This window comes from Dama dama, chromosome 15 (assembly GCF_033118175.1).
Source record: "Dama dama isolate Ldn47 chromosome 15, ASM3311817v1, whole genome shotgun sequence".
Classification (NCBI taxonomy): domain Eukaryota; kingdom Metazoa; phylum Chordata; class Mammalia; order Artiodactyla; family Cervidae; genus Dama; species Dama dama.
Genome location: NC_083695.1, coordinates 19,378,968 through 19,396,063, shown reverse-complemented (window position 1 = coordinate 19,396,063; position 17,096 = coordinate 19,378,968). Strand labels below are relative to the sequence as shown.

General features: G+C 36.2%; 1 protein-coding gene across 9 annotated transcripts in view; it reads left to right on the top strand.

Annotated features, from left to right (window-relative positions):
* The window catches only part of ANK3 (ankyrin 3), a 720,826-nt gene that overhangs the window by 626,515 nt on the left and 77,215 nt on the right, over nucleotides 1-17,096 (top strand). For all 9 annotated transcript variants that reach the window (XM_061161588.1, XM_061161586.1, XM_061161587.1 and 6 more), the window contains 3 exons: nucleotides 3,369-3,475; nucleotides 8,750-8,974; nucleotides 11,709-11,863. In XM_061161588.1, coding sequence (XP_061017571.1) covers nucleotides 3,369-3,475; nucleotides 8,750-8,974; nucleotides 11,709-11,863 — 487 coding nt within the window. The remainder of the gene's footprint in view (nucleotides 1-3,368; nucleotides 3,476-8,749; nucleotides 8,975-11,708; nucleotides 11,864-17,096) is intronic.

The window sequence follows — 17,096 nt, the reverse complement described above, 5'->3', positions numbered from 1 at the left end:
TGATGGAGAGCAGTTATTTGGCAACAGATAAATCAGTGAGGGGATTGTGAGGATCATATCACTTTTATAGAGACTTTCAACCAATCCTTGTTTTTCTGCTGATGTGTTCTTTTGTTCTCTTTGTACATGTGTGTGTGTGTGTGTGTGTGTGTGATTTAACACTCAACTTCCGTTTTACTAGGGTTTCAATAGAAAGCAGATCTTTAGCAGGATGAAAAGTGAGATTGATATTGTCTGTGGTCTGTGAAATACTATCTTTCATCAGATTTGGAACATTCTTAGCAATTCTGTCTTCAGATTTAACCTCTACTTTATTTTCTTCTTCTAAGAGTCCAATTACACATATATTAAAACCTTTCACTGTGTTCTATGTCTCATACCATTTTCCGTATTTTTCATTCTTTTAAACTGTCTACCCTTGACATACACGTACTACTATATTTAAAACAAATAACCAACAAGGGCCTACTTTTTATAGCACAGAGAACTCTATTCAATATTCTATAATAATCTAAATGGGGAAAGAATCTGAAAAATATATATATATATATATATAAAACTGAATCACTGAAGTATACACCTGAAACTAACACAGCATTGTAAATCAACTATAGTTCAATATAAAATAAAATTTTTTTAAATCTACCCTTCATTTTGTATATTTTTCCACTTACACTTCCAGTTTACTAACCTTGTTTTCTGTTGTGTCTACTCAAGAACTCACGTTATACTGAGAACTGGACAAAGACCCATTTGATTCTTTCTTACACATATTCCAGTGCTCTGTTGAATTATCCAACTTTAATTTATTTTCTCTATCTTTTCTGTTTTTTTAAACATACTAATCATAGTTATTATGATCACTATAGTGAAAGTTCTTATAAGCTTCCTTCAAAATAAAGGATGACCTTGGCATCTGTTTATAGTATTTGGGTATCTTTTTCTGTTTTTGTTCATGTGCTATGGCCATCCTTGGCAGTTTTTCATTGCATGCTGGACATGATGTATTAAAAACAAGTTTGTAGACATGACACACCCAGTGATGATATATTCCTTCAAAGAGTCACTATCTCTCTGCTATGCAAATACAGGGGTGGTTGAGTCTTCTAATCCAATCAAGATTTTGCTGAAATGAGGCTGGTTTGAAGCCCTGATAAGCCTCAGGCAATCTCTGAACTGTCTCTGGCCCTTCAGGGTCCTTATTTGAAATTCTGGTGTATATGTACCACAGCTTCCTTATCCATTCATCTGCTGATAGGCATCTAGGTTGCTTCCATGTCCTGGCTATTATAAACAGTGCTGCGATGAACATTGGGGTGCACGTGTCTCTTTCAGATCTGGTTTCCTCAGTGTGTATGCCCAGAAGTGGGATTGCTGGGTCATATGGCAGTTCTATTTCCAGTTTTTTAAGAAATCTCCACACTGTTTTCCATAGCGGCTGTACTAGTTTGCATTCCCACCAACAGTGTAAGAGGGTTCCCTTTTCTCCACACCCTCTCCAGCATTTATTGCTTGTAGACTTTTGGATAGCAGCCATCCTGACTGGCGCGTAATGGTACCTCATTGTGGTTTTGATTTGCATTTCTCTAATAATGAGTGATGTTGAGCATCTTTTCATGTGTTTGTTAGCCATCTGTATGTCTTCTTTGGAGAAATGTCTGTTTAGTTCTTTGGCCCATTTTTTGATTGGGTCATTTATTTTTCTGGAATTGAGCTGCAGGAGTTGCTTGTATATTTTTGAGATTAATCCTTTGTCTGTTTCTTCATTTGCTATTATTTTCTCCCAATCTGAGGGCTGTCTTTTCACCTTACTTATAGTTTCCTTTGTAGTGCAAAAGCTTTTAAGTTTCATTAGGTCCCATTTGTTTAGTTTAGCTTTTATTTCCAATATTCTGGGAGGTGCACCATGGAATATTACTCAGCCATGAAAAAGAATTCATTTGAACCAGTCCTAATGAGATGGATGAAGCTGGAGCCCATTATACAGAGTGAAGTAAGCCAGAAAGATAAAGAACATTACAGCATACTGACACATGTATATGGAATTTAGAAAGGTGATAACGATAACCCTATATGCAGAACAGAAAAAGAAACACAGAAATACAGAACAGACTTTTGAACTTTGTGGGAGAATGTGAGGGTGGGATATTTCAAAAGAACAGCATGTATACTATCTATGGTGAAACAGATCACCAGCCCAGGTGGGATGCACGAGACAAGTGCTCCGGCCTGGTGCACTGGGAAGACCCAGAGGAATCGGGTGGAGAGGGAGGTGGGAGGGGGGATCGGGATTGGGAATACATGTAAATCCATGGCTGATTCATATCAATGTATGACAAAACCCACTGGAAAAAAATAATAATAATAATAAAAATTAAAAAAAAAAAAAAGAAATTCTGGTATGATCTTTGAGGCCCCTCCCCTTCTAAGTCTCAAACTCTGAATCTTTTTCTCAACTGCCCAAAAGCTCTACTATGCCTTTCAGAAATTTTCAGGTTGGTTTTCCAGCTTCCTGTTCTGCACCGCCCCAGAATTTAGCAGATGTTCTGAACGGAAATCTGTAGCGTGCTTGAGACCACCCAGATCTCCACCAAAACTCTTTTGGTTTTTGTATTCCCCTGCAGGTAGCCCCTGTAGGCACAAAACGCAGATTACATCCGCACTGGTAATTGACAAATGCCCTCAAGTTAAGAATGGAAACAAAAAGTCAGCTCATCTTTTTGCAGGTCACCTTCTCTCTAAGTACAGGTCCTCCAGTTTTGCGCCTCAGTTATTCTCTGCTGCCTGCAGAGATAGATGATTTCCATACTTACCTGGTGTGCTTAGCACAGCACTAGGCTGCTGCGGGCTTCTCTATCCCACTTGGAAATAGAAGTCATCAAGATTGATTTTTTTTTTTTTTTTAAGATTCAGAAAAGAAATTTACAGTTGTAGGATTAACTGAAGAGATTTTTGAAGTATTTAAAATCGTGGTTAGAATTACTTCTGTCATCTTCCTTGTGCCATGCCAGTTACTCAAGTGGTTTCTTAAAAGACTGAAATAATACAGCATATCAATGAACTTTATTTTTTAATTCTTAAAACTGCAATGTAGACCTATAGAGGAATATACAGTCAGGCCAGTGGATGCAAAGGGCTGATGACACTGGTTATTTTATATAAGGGACTTGAGCACCCCTGGATTTTAGTATCCACAGGCACAGGTGGGTGAGGGGTGTCCTGGAACTGGTAACCTGAGGATAAAAAAGACGGCTATAAGAAAATGCTTATTTTGAATGTTGAACTATCTGGACTGATGGAGACATACAGGTACAGAGAAACCACTGTCTTGGGTGAGTTGCTGACATAATATATTGTTTATTTTTCAGCATCTAACATTCACAAGAGAATTTGACTCAGATTCTCTTAGACATTACAGCTGGGCTGCAGATACCTTGGACAATGTCAATCTTGTCTCAAGTCCTGTTCATTCTGGGTAAGTAACCAGAAAGTCACTTCTCCTGTTAAATTAACATTGCATTTATCATTTGCAGTTATAAATTCATATTGGCAAGTTTCACATGTATGAAATATTGATCTAAAGGACTTCATTAATGAGTATACATGACATATATTTGTAAATAATTAGTAAATTTTTTTCTAGACAAGTCTGCACATCTGTTTTTATTGACAAAAGCACAGTGTTAGAAAGGAAATTAATAAAGTGCTGGTGCATAAAAATTGCCTGGCTATTCTGGCACTACTTTTAGAACTTTAATTTTGCATCTCAATAAAAAATTTTAGTATAATCATTTCATTTTACTTTATTCAAATGTTTTTTCTGAGTATATTATTTTCCTGAAATAAAATTATAATGAAGTTGTATTAAAGTTTTTTAAATAAATGACTTTTTAAAAGAAAAGAAACAGTAAATGTACCAATGTGTGTACACCAGAAGAGCTATAGTAAAAACCACATCAAAGAGGCTCCTCTTTGCTGCCTGTTAGTCAGCAGGCAGCTAAGAGGTGACCTGCTTCAACTGCTAAATTGATAATTATTGTATTTTTAGATATTGGGTTCTTTGCCTAATAGGTAATTAAAACTTGGGATAATCGATATGTATACAAATGGGAAAGAAATAATTTGAAAACTTCAAAGTATTTTCACCTCTGAAATTGATGTTTAGGCCATAAATTAATTGTAATTCAGGACAAGTACAGATTCATTTTGAATTAAATAAATTAACTATGATTAACATATGTGAAGTGCCTTATATATCTTATGAAGTATTTTTTGCTGCTTTGAATTACAATAAAGTGTGATGGCTAACATAGCCAGTACTTGTCATATATCTGGCATTGTGCTAAATCTTTTCACATGTATTATTTAATATTTATTTCAACCTTAAAATGACACTGAGATAAGTTTTATCATCATTCCCGTTTTACAGAGGAAAAAGTCCTAAGCTCAGAGTAATGCTACAAATTATTTAAAAGGTTCTTACACAATCACAGCTTGCAACATCACAGTTGTAAAAAAACAAGTCACCACAATGTCATTTAAACAGAAATAATTTACATGCAAGTGCTTTATAAACTATAAACTACATGGTGGTCTTTGAGTCATCAATATTGCATTTCTTTAATTCAATTAGAAAAATTCTTAAAAAAAAAAAAGAAAAATTCTTAATTATAGTAATATTAATTTTTAAACTGCTTAAAATATTTACATGATTTATAGTATATGGGTCTAAGATTGTAAAAGCAAAAAAAAAAGTCACAGTTGAGACAGAAAATATGAAACACCCAGAATACATTCATTCAGTGGGCAAACATACTGAGTTTTTTGAACCTAGTTTAGTGAATTGCCACCATGTTACCAAAATCTAGAACCAACACTTTGTACTCTACATAGGAAAGAAAAGTCCAAGGGTTTAATTTAGTAAATTGAGAAGCTGAGGCATCATAGGATAATAAAATCAGAAATGAGCTTTCCTCTGCATTGGACACAATATAGTATTTGAATAGGCAACTTATCTCTCCTTCCCCTTGAATTCATTGCAGACAGCAGACTTCTACAGGGAAGGAAAGTAATAGCAGCTAGTTGGGCTTATTTGAAAAGGAGAATACACACTGGTATACACTTGGAACTAGTTCACTAATGCCAGGTCTATGGAGTAGCTTATACATAGCCATATGAGGCAAATCTTTTTCCAAATTGTCCCACAAATGCCAAATGCCTTGGTTTTGTTTTCTGGTGGTTTTTATTTTTCCTTTGCTTATCATTGACATTTTCTGTTGCTTGCTTCTAATTATCTTACATTAATTTTCCCATTTGCTTTCTAAATTATTTTGCAGCTATTCTTCTCCACTTCCTCAGTATGATTCAAGGTGATAACTGTGTCTTTTATGTGAATCATCCCTTTTTGTATTTTTAATTTATGTGAATTTTTCCCACAGATTGTGTCAGTGTCTGTAAGTGTATCAGCATTTGTCATCCTGCTGTTCCTAAAACTAGAAACATTCATGTGTTAGTTTTAAAATCATTTGTAGAATTCCTGCTTTAGTTTAAATATTAATAAGATGCAATGAATATGATTTAGTATTACCTTTCCATTTGTTTTTGTCAGTTATAGTGCATGAAATTTTATTTTGTATACAATATGTAAGAAGTGAAGTTGCTCAGTCCTGTGTGACTGTTTGCAATCCCGTGGACTGTATAGCCTAGCAGGCTCCTCCATCCATGGAATTTTCCAGGCAAGAGGACTGGAGGGGGTTGCCATTTCCTTCTCCAGGGGATCTTCCTGACCTGGGGATGGAACCCAGGTCTCCTGCATTGCAGGCAGACGCTTTACCTGCTGCACCACCAGGGAGGAGTTTAAAAAACAAATTGCTGTATTTCATGATGTTATTGAATAATAGGACTCAATATTATGCTTAACATTTACCCCATATGTCATCAGTCTTTTGGCTCTATAAAGCTGAAAACCTTAGAACAATAAATAATTGGTAATGAGCCCCAGCTATGTGCTGGGTGCTATGCAGAATATATAGAAAGAGATTCTTCCAATTTGTCATTAAAATCTTCTAAGCCATGGTTTTTCCGTTTGGTTCTGATATTCTCTGTAGCTGGGATATTTTTATATTGATACTGGTAACCTTCTTACACCACCTTCAGTGTATATATGTATATACATTATATACCTATAATATATATTTCATTTATTTATATGTGTATAAATAAATGAAATTTATCACTCAGTTGTGTCTGACTCTTTTAGACCCCATGGACTGTAGCCCACCAGTCTCCTCTGCCACAGGAATTCTCCAGGCAAGAATATTGGTGTGGATTGCCATGCCCTCCTCCAGGGGATCTTCCCAACCCAGGGATCGAACCTAGGTCTCCCACATTGCATGTGGATTCTTTACTGTCTGAACCACCAGGGAAGCCCATAATATATATTTCATTTATTTATATATGTATATATTCTTCCATTTTTTTTTTCAATGTTAGTAACTAAATCTGACCTAGGCAATTTCTAAGCACACTTAACAAAATAGTTTTATTTATTGGCTTATTCAATAAACATTTACTGTGTGCTTATTATGTGTGAGAATCATGCTCAGCTCTGCAGGTAGAGCAGTGAACAAGACAAACCTGATCTGAGTTACTATGTGTGTGAATGAGACCCAGCTGTTTGTTGCCAGGGCGAGCAAGGCCCTCTCAGTGTAAATACTCCAGTGTTTATTTGTACCAATACAACTGCATTTTCAAACCCAGAGTTTATCTTGAGTCATTTTTCTTTTATTCTGTTACTGTTAGTCCCAACCACAAATTCCTTTTTAAGTACTAAAAGCTGGGAAAGATCAGATTTTTGTCTTGGGCTTCCTTATAATATTGCCACATTGTCTTCAATACTGGGTAAAAAGTGGTAAGCTTGTACATGTCTAAGGAAATGAAGGTTCCCAGAGTAGCTGCAAGGGAGCCCTGGATCATTCAGCACTGGAGACAGTTCATCTGGACATTTGTACAAGTGAACAAGGATCTTTGTTTTTGAATAGGAGGGAGTTTGGTTTTTGTTTTGTTCTGTTTTTGAGGGGGTCTGTCTCTTGCCCTCATACTTTGAATATCCCTGTGATTCCAGTCTTTCAAAGTAGATACAATAATATCAAAACATATAAAAACCATTAATTAATCCAGAGGAAAATGGCTAAATCCAAAATGAGCAAAAAGGTATGAAGTTGACTCACCTCACAGATGACCACAGTTGGTTCTGAAAATCTGCTGGGCTGAAAGGTGATCCCCATGCACCTGCCTCTCTCCATGGGGATGGTGGGCTGATTTGCTTCTTTGACGAGGTTACTCTTTAGGAAGGGATCTCCAGCTAAGACCTCCAAGCAGAGTCTGAAATCTATTTGGGGGGGTGTTAGAACTGTTTTACAGAAGAGTAAACAGTAGAGGATTTTGATGGATGGGATTGTCCACCCCCACGCCCACATACACACACCAAATACTGTAGATATTCAGACAGTTTTCTAAATATCAACATTTGGTGCTCTTCCACAAATGAGCATGTTTTCATATGTGAGAACTAAAATGTAAAAATATGTGTTTCTGTTCCCCTGTCTGACTTGCACTCTTCCATATGTTGGGCTCATTGGTTTATGTTCACTAGAGTGCTTTACAACCCGGTGACAAAGGTGGGAGGAGTCACAGAGGTCTTTTTTTCATGAACATATGATAGGAATCAAGATATTACCCAAATAAGTTTGGGATTAGCAAACTATTATACATAGGATGGATAAACAACAAGTTGCTACTGTCTAACACAGGGGACTATATTCAGTAACCTGTGATGAATCATAATGGAAAAGAATATGAAAAATAATATATATATATGTGTAACTGAATCACTTTTTTGTTCAGCAGACATTAACACATTATAATTCAACTATATGCCAATAAAAAATTTTAAAAGATACTACCCAAATATGACAGTTAATTCTTTACATCTTCATAGCTACAAGCACAAGCAGATAGTTTTTCTTTCTTAGCTTTAATATAGCAGCCAATGACAGAATTATATAGAGATGTTTTTCTAAAAAGTCAGTTCAACAATTTTTGCATTTCTGTACAGATACTCAAATGTAGGTTATTTTAAACAGTTTTTAAAGCCAAATTGATACTGAAAAGATTGAATCCCTTTCCATCAAAATTGCCTTAGTAAAACTTTAGTCACTTTCTGCTTTTATTCATTCCTGCTTTGTGAAAATGGTAAAAATTAGAGTGTCGGTATGATTAAATATACATTTATTTTCTGAGTTGTTCACGCTTAAGACATACTGTGGAGTTTCATCTTAACTGGTGGGGGAAGAGATCCCATAGTCAGCAAATGGCCCTTTGAATATAATTTAAACCACCCACAGCAACCACATACAGTGGTTTTGTTTAGGGGACTTTGCTTTTAAATGCAAGACAGTCCTTAATAGCCAGTTTTTATTCCAGCTTTGAAACATTCACTATTCTTTTAGTTTGAGCATCGACAGAGTGGTTGACTTCTGTTCAGAGGCCATTTGCCACCAAAAATAAATTGTCGTGTTTTACACTTTTGCTCAGTTCACAAGTCAAATGCATGTTTGAGGTATTTACTTCCAGTTTATTCTTAAAGAGAGGAAATGACCTTGTCTGTCACTTTAACATGTAACTTCAAAACTGACTGTGAAGATGGTTTGTGTCTCTCCCTGACTCGGCCTCTGATCTTCCTCTGCAGGTTTCTGGTTAGCTTTATGGTGGATGCTCGAGGGGGCTCCATGAGGGGAAGCCGTCACCACGGGATGAGGATTATCATTCCTCCACGCAAGTGTACGGCCCCCACCCGCATCACCTGCCGTTTGGTAAAGAGACATAAACTGGCCAACCCACCCCCCATGGTGGAAGGAGAGGGATTAGCCAGTAGACTGGTAGAAATGGGTCCTGCAGGGGCACAATTTTTAGGGTAAGTCATCTTGTCGATTTTCATCTTGGCCCTTATTACCACATCTTTGATTTTCTTTACCCTTGTCAATTAAATTAAATCTATTGAGTTAACTATTAAATCTATTGAGTTGGACCATTTTGGTCGATTACAGCATTGGTGTAGAATCAAAGGTCACAAAGCTATGTAATTCTGTGCAAAGCTGGTGGGCTGGCACTTCCTTAACTCAGTTTGCTGGTCAAAGCTTTTACTAACCGAGAAGCATGTTTTCTGCTCAGTGAGTGCACGGAACCCCAGCAGCCCCCGTGGAAGTCAAGGCACCACTCTTACATGTGACATATTGAATAAATGGCTATTTTGGGCACATGTCTTCTTAATGATAATTTTTGGGGGAAACAATCCGTTGTGACTTTAAGAGAAAAAAAAATGAATTTATTTTCTGAGGTGGCACTTGGGTGCAAACCAGGCAGGCTCTGTCATGACTGACAGTTTGTTCACAGTTTCCCCTTCTTGTTTCTCTTCCTGCTGCATGGATGTTATTCAGTAAACTGCATCTTCCCACCAATCCTCCCCCTGTAAATGAGGGTGAGAGCTTGGTTAGCCGAATCCTGCAGCTTGGGCCTCAAGGAACAAAATTTATTGGGTAGGATCTTCATAGACAAGATACAGAATGTCTACAATTCTTTTTCCATTTTCAATTTTTTTCTGTCACACCCATGGTCTTATTCTTGTCTTAATTTTATTTTCAGTTTTTAGTGCTTTCAGTTGATGGATGTCACTGAAAGAAAAAAAAAATCATAGTGGCTTGACTTAATGTAGCGCTGCTACCTCTCTTGTGCTTTTCAAGCATGTGGAATTCACTGCAAGCATTCTGCTTTCATAACTTTGTGCTTTTGTAAAATTTACTTTCATCTGAAATATTTCAACTGATTATGGTAGTTTTTAAGATAGACGGAAGGTCTAATTTTAACCCAGTGTGAGAGAAGGTATTTGCAGACTCTGAATCAACATTTGCTATAAATGATATATATATGTGTGTGTATATATATATATATATATCTGTGTGTATATATATATGTATGTGTGTGGAGTTACATTTTTGTAAAAGTACTTATGCATACTAAGTAAACTTTATGGACTTTGAGAAGGAGAATCATCGATAAGTAAACTGATTTTGAAAAAAATGTTGGGAATACAAGATATTTAAAGAAAACCAAATGGGCAGCAGGTAGAATATTTACTAAAGTTATTAAGTTGTTTTGTTTCCTTCTGTTTAAGCTGAAATGTGTTGGTGTTCGTCTGTCTGCTTGTCTGTCTGACTGGTGTGTTGGCCTTGGCAGTCTGCATGAAGAAACCTGTTATGAAAACTTATGCTTGGCTTTCACCTTGGTCCCAGACCCTCATTCATTTCTTCTCTCCAGTATTGTTGAATGTCATACACAAAGCCACATTTCTTAAATATTTACAGTGACAGTATCTGATACATCAACCTGCAAAGATTGTATCTAGTCCCCCCCCCAAAAAAAAATTAATGTCTGATCCAGGTGTGGTTAAAAATATGGTAAACATCTTAATAACTCTTGAAATTACTAACACTGTTAGGAGTAGCTGATTCTGCTTTTACCCATCAAAAAATAAAAGCATTATAAAAAATCTTTCAAACCCTTAGTTTTAACTAATGATAAGTATTTTGCCAAAAGTAAAATTTTCATACCTATCATCCTATTTTAAGTGAATGCTTTTGTAATAACTCAGATATTAATATGTTTTATGTCATTTGGTCATTACAACTACTATCACTTTTTATGCTGTTACCTATTTAAGCCTGCACCTTCTGTTCCCACTTGTACATAATCACATAGGCTAAGAGGTGAGGTTACATACAACCTCTGTAGGAGAATAATGATACTGTCTACTTAAATGTCATAAAATAAAGCTGCACAATCCAGCTACATAAACTGTGTGTGATTGTGGTCTGCTTACTTCCATTCATCTTTTTTAGCATTTATCCTACTTTAAAATTTAACAGAATTATTCCTCTGCTTGATTGGCTAGCTTCAATTTGCAGCCATTTTTTTACATTCTTTTGCAAAAGGACACTGTCAAAGATTAACAGATTGTTATATGACAATTTCAAACCAATAGTGCTTTTTCAGAGAGTTTAATTCCTATGCAGTCCTACAAGAGTGAGGAAAATAAGCTGCCCATTTCATAACTTAAAAATTAAAGAAACTCTCTTGACTATACAGGCCATGAAAGTTATGAAAACTGACCGTTGGAGGGAGTGGATTGTTATATTGATTGTTTTCTTGCTAAGGGGAAAAAAAATCAGTAATCTTTCAAAATAATTTACAAAATTTCTTTAAAGAAATGACTGTGTCCTTTTAAATCATGAGTGTTTTGTATAATATACCTATTGTGTTCTTAAAAACAGACCAACTTTCTTTCTTATGGTCTATTTTAATAACTTTCAATTCCTCGATTTCTAATGTGTGCTGAATATTTTCCCTCTTCTAAATCAAATGCCTAACATATGATAGGCCCCAAGAATTGTTTGTGAATGAATGAATGATGGCATGTTTTCAGGCTTCTAATATATTATTTAATTAGCAAATGATTCTGCAGCTTTGAAATCATTCCCAACCTTAGTGGCACCTCTGATTTTCAAATAAATATTGTCAGTGAAACATTTTAAAAAATATGAAACTATAAACACATTTCTTTTGATACCAAAATAATGTGGCTTTTTTTCCAGCCCTGTCATAGTGGAAATCCCTCACTTTGGGTCTATGAGAGGCAAGGAGAGAGAGCTCATTGTTCTTCGCAGTGAAAATGGTGAAACATGGAAGGAGCATCAATTCGACAGTAAAAATGAAGATTTAACTGAATTACTTAACGGCATGGATGAAGGTAATTACAATGACTACATGTTTCTATAAATGTCTGTAGGCAGGAATCAAATGAATGACCAGACTAAAGGAAACAGTGCTCGAATTTCATTCATTTGTATTTTAAAGTGGGAATCGGGTTCCTCAGCAGTTGTTGTTTTCTACGTCTAAGGCATGAAGTTCAATTTCATCTAAAAAACTAATCCTATCCCAATACTAATGTACAAGTTTCTGATAATTCTCTCAGTCTTAAATCAATTATATCAATCTTTCCAAAGCTTAAGAAAGTTTTCTAAGTCAAAAATGTGTAAGGAGGGGGTAAAATAATAATGGAAGGTATGCAAAACATGTAGAGCATTTTTAAGAAAATACATTCACTTTAAAAAAAAACTGTTATTGCAGTATGTTTGACTTACAATGTTGTGTTAGTTTCAGGTGTCCAGCAAAGTGAATCAGTTTATACAGACACATGTATTGACTCTTTAAAATTCTTTCCCCATATAGGTCATTACAGAGTATTGAGTAGAGTTCCTGCACTATACAATAGGTTCTCATTAAGTTATCTATTTCATGTACTGTAGTGTATATGTCCATCCCAGTCTCTCAGTTTTTCCCTCCCCCCATTACTCCCTGGAAACCGTAAGTTTGTTTGATACATTTGTGACTCTATTTCTGTTTTGCAGATAAATTCATTTGTACCTTTTTAGACTATGTATGTAAGTGATATAATATGATATTTGTCTTTCTGGCTTCACTCAGTATGACAATCTCTAGATCCATTCATGTGACTGGAAATATATATATGACATCTTCTTTATCCATCCCTCTGTCGATGGACATTTGGGTTGCCTCCGTGTCTTGGCTATGATAAATAGTGCTGCAGTGAACACTGGAGGACATGTATCTTTTCAAATTATTGTTTTCCCCAGGAGTGGGATTGCTGGATCATATGGTAGTGTTTACTTTTTGTTTTGGGAATTATTATTTCCATCCCCTTTCTTTTATCTCAGTCTTCTCCCAGATTATTCTTATAGACTTTTAATTTCTCCTAGATTCTAATCAGTTTTTTTTAAAATGAAGTTCAGGCCAATGATTGGAGTCTGTGGTGCTTCCAGTGTCTTTTTCCTTGATCTGGTAAGACTGGCCTACAGCAAGCATGTCACTTTCTCATATACACCTTCTTCAGGCTGCTAACCCTTAGAATCATAGTAGTTTTTCTTAGCAGACATTATGAATAGACTTGTTTTGAGAGTGGGTACTTGGTATAGTGTTTTCTTTTTTAAATGTTAAAAAAAAAGAGAGAGAGAGAGAGGTAGAGCAATCTCACCATAAAGAAAGCTAAGCTTTATACTAACTTGCTAGTCCCTAAACATCCAGCAACTGTTTTATATAGCATTTTTACTGGAGATATAATTCACATACTATAAAATTCACTACCTTCACATTTAATTCACTGGCTTTTGGAAAGCATCTAACATAGTCTCTCCTGGTTGTAAAGTGTGCATGAAGGAGCTACACAGACTCGAGGGTGTCTGAGGGATGACTATGGACAAACTCCTGGATCCCCATGAGCCTCTGTTCCTTCTGCAAAATGGAGATTACCGTCCTCACTTCATAGGGCTGCTGTTAAGAAAAAATAGTCATTATGTGAAGCACTTTCCAAATACAGCCCTTGTTACATACTCAGCCCTTGATAAGTATCAGCTATTATCACTATTATATTCATTCTATAGAAAAAAATTATCATACCAAAGATTTTGTATAAGACATAGTGAATCACAGCCAGCCAAGAATTTTAAAATGTCTTTACAGCAGGGTAAGGGAGTCTAATCATTGTTGAGAGTCTACATTCATGAGGTACTGATGAATACATTTATATATTAAAATTTTAAATGAACACATACTACCGCAAGATAGGTAGTTTTAATCCTACTTTACAGATGAGGGAACTGAAGTTCAAATAAGTTAAGTAACTTATAAAAGGTTACCCCAACTAAGAAGCAGCACCAGGGTTGAAATCTAGTCTACCTGTTTGCAAAAACTTTTAACTATTCCACTTATTTTAGAATCATGTGTCCTTTGGAGAGGAAAATAAACCTAAAAAAGAAAAATTCCTACAGACCTCTAGATTTCAAGATCGAGAATAGTCACTTTAAATGTTATACATGTAATAAGTATATAGTAAATGTTTATATATAATATTGATATTTATATCCTATACCATACACAACTTCAGATAATTTCTGATGGATGGGAACATGCAGTGGTGATTAAGATTTCTGATTTTTATTATTTTATTACCTTAATTTATTTTACAGCATGAAGTATAGTCATTCTTTTGTATGGAAATTTACAAGAAAACACAATCAAAGGTTTTAAAAAGAATAAATACTAAAGGAAAGAACTGAATTAGCATTTTGAAAAGAGTAAAAGAATATGGATGATTCAGGTAAAAGAAATGGAGAGAATAAGATAAATGGGTTTTTCAAAAAGGATAGTTTTTGTTTGTTTGTTTTAAGGAAAATAAAGTATAGAAATATTTTCATGTATCCAGTATTTCTTAAATGCTGTTGTTGATTACTAGTTTTTGTAAGGTAGAATCCTCTACACAAGGATTTTATTTTAACCAATAGCTACCGTGATGATGTAAGCTGCTGAGAGCAGGGTATGTGTCTGATAATGTCTGAGCCCCCAGTACTGGGTACAGTGCTCACTTAGACACACACCCAGTCCTGGAGCATGGGCAGGAGGAGGAGTCACAGCATAATATGTAGCTCTAGAGGAAAGTTCACCTCAGTCTATTTCTTCTACCCTAAACTTCACTGATGTTAATCTCCAGGGGGAAAAGTTAAAGGGGAACATTTACTTCAAGGACAGTTCTGAGAAAGTAGCAATATTTTAGGAAGACTATTGAATATTCAAAGAGAATGTTGTCCAATGGAATTTTCTATAATGATGGAAATATTCCATACCTGTGCAATCCTACAGTAATCACTCAGTTAGTCAGTTCAGTCGCTCATTCATGTCCGACTCTTTGCAACCCCATGAATCACAGCACACCAGGCCTCCCTGTCCATCACCAACTCCCAGAGTCTACCGAAACCCATGTCCATCGAGTCGGTGATGCCATCCAACCATCTCATCCTCTGTCGTCCCCTTCTCCTCCTGCCCCCAATCCCTCCCGGAATCAGGGTCTTTTCCAGTGAGTCAACTCTTTGCATGAGGTGCCCAAAGTATTGAAGTTACAGCTTCAGCATCAGGCCTTCCAATGAACACCCAGGACTGATCTCCTTTAAGATGGACTGGTTGGATCTCCTTGCAGTCCAAGGGACTCTCAAGAGTCTTCTCCAACACCACAGCTCAAAAGCATCAATTCTTTGGTTCTCAGCTTTCTTCACAGTCCAACTCTCACATCCATACATGACCACTGGAAAAACCATAGCCTTGACCAGACGGACCTTTGTTGGCAAAGTAATTTTTGTCTCTTCTTTTTAATATGCTATCTAGGTTGGTCATAACTTTCCTTCCAAGGAGTAAGCATCTTTTAATTTCATGGCTGCAATCACCATCTGCAGTGATTTTGGAGCCCAGAAAAATAAAGTCTGACACTGTTTCCCCATCTATTTGCCATGAAGTTATGGGACCAGATGCCATGATCTTAGTTTTCTGAATGTTGAGTTTAAGCCAACTTTTTCACTCTCCTCTTTCATTTTCATCAAGAGGCTTTTTAGTTCCTCTTCACTTTCTGCCATAAGGGTGGTGTCATCTGCATATCTGAGGTTATTGATATTTCTCCCAGCAATCTTGATTCCAGCTTGTGCTTCTTCCAGCTCAGTGTTTCTCATGATGTACTCTGCATATAAGTTAAATAAGCAGGGTGACAATATACAGCCTTGACATACTCCTTTTCCTATTTGGAACCAGTCTGTTATTCCATGTCCAGTTCTAACTGTTGCTTCCTGACCTGCACACAGATTTCTCAGGAGGCAGGTCAGGTGGTCTGGTATTCCCATCTCTTTCAGAATTTTCCACAGTTTATTGTGATCCACACAGTCAAAGGCTTTGGCATAGTCAGTAAAGCAGAAATGGATGTTTTTCTGGAACTCTCTTGCTTTTTTGATGATCCAGCGGATGTTGGCAATTTGATCTCTGGTTCCTCTGCCTTTTCTAAAACCAGCTTGAACATCTGGAAGTTCACAGTTCACGTATTGCTGAAGCCTGGCTTGGAGAATTTTGAGCATTACTTTACTAGCGTCACTAGTCACATGTAAATCTTAAGTACCTGAAATGTGAATAGAGCAAGTGAGGAAGGTAATTTTTAATTTTTTAAATTAACCACAAGTAGCCACCATTGTGGATTCTAGTAGTATGTTTTTCATTTTTGAGCACAGATTATAATATATCCTATCAGGCACAAGCAGATTTTTTTTTTTTTTTAAAGTTTCTTGATGGAATGAATTTCCAAGATTTCATGCTGACATCTCTTCATTTTGTTTTCAATAAGCTAATTTTCAAATAGGAAGTCTTCCTATCTTTGCTTAGACAACTGACTCCCCAAACACTACCATACTAAGGGCATCTGTGTGATGTTTTAAAGATACAGTGATGCAGCTCTCTGTCCTGGATTCTACATGTTATCTTGGAAATAGTGGATAGAGTTTCTTTGCTACATTTTTAAAGACCAGATAAACTCTGGTTCCATTTTAGACAGTTAAAAGGAAATGTAAGTACTTCCAAGTTTACAAAAATCAAGCACTGGAGGCCACAACAGGAAAAATGAAGACTATTATTAAATTTAAAAGTAATAATAATGAAGGAACCAAGACACACATTTTTTTTCATTTATTTTTATTAGTTGGAGGCTAATGACTTTACAATATTGTAGTGGTTTTTGCCATACATTGACATGAATCAGCCATGGATTTACATGTGTTCCCCATCCCGATCCCCCCTCCCGCCTCCCTCCCCATCCCATCCCTCTGGGTCTTCCCAGTGCACCAACCCTGAGCACTTGTCTCATGCATCCAACCTGGGCTGGTGATCTGTTTCACTCTTGATAGTATACTTGTTTCAATGCTATTCTCTCAGAACATCCCACCCTCGCCTTCTCCCACAGAGTCCCAAAGTCTGTTCTGTACATCTGTGTCTCTTTTTCTATTTTGCATATAGGGTTATCGTTACCATCTTTTCAAATTCCATATATATGCGTTAGTATACTGTATTGGTCTTTATCTTTATGGCTTACTTCACTTTGT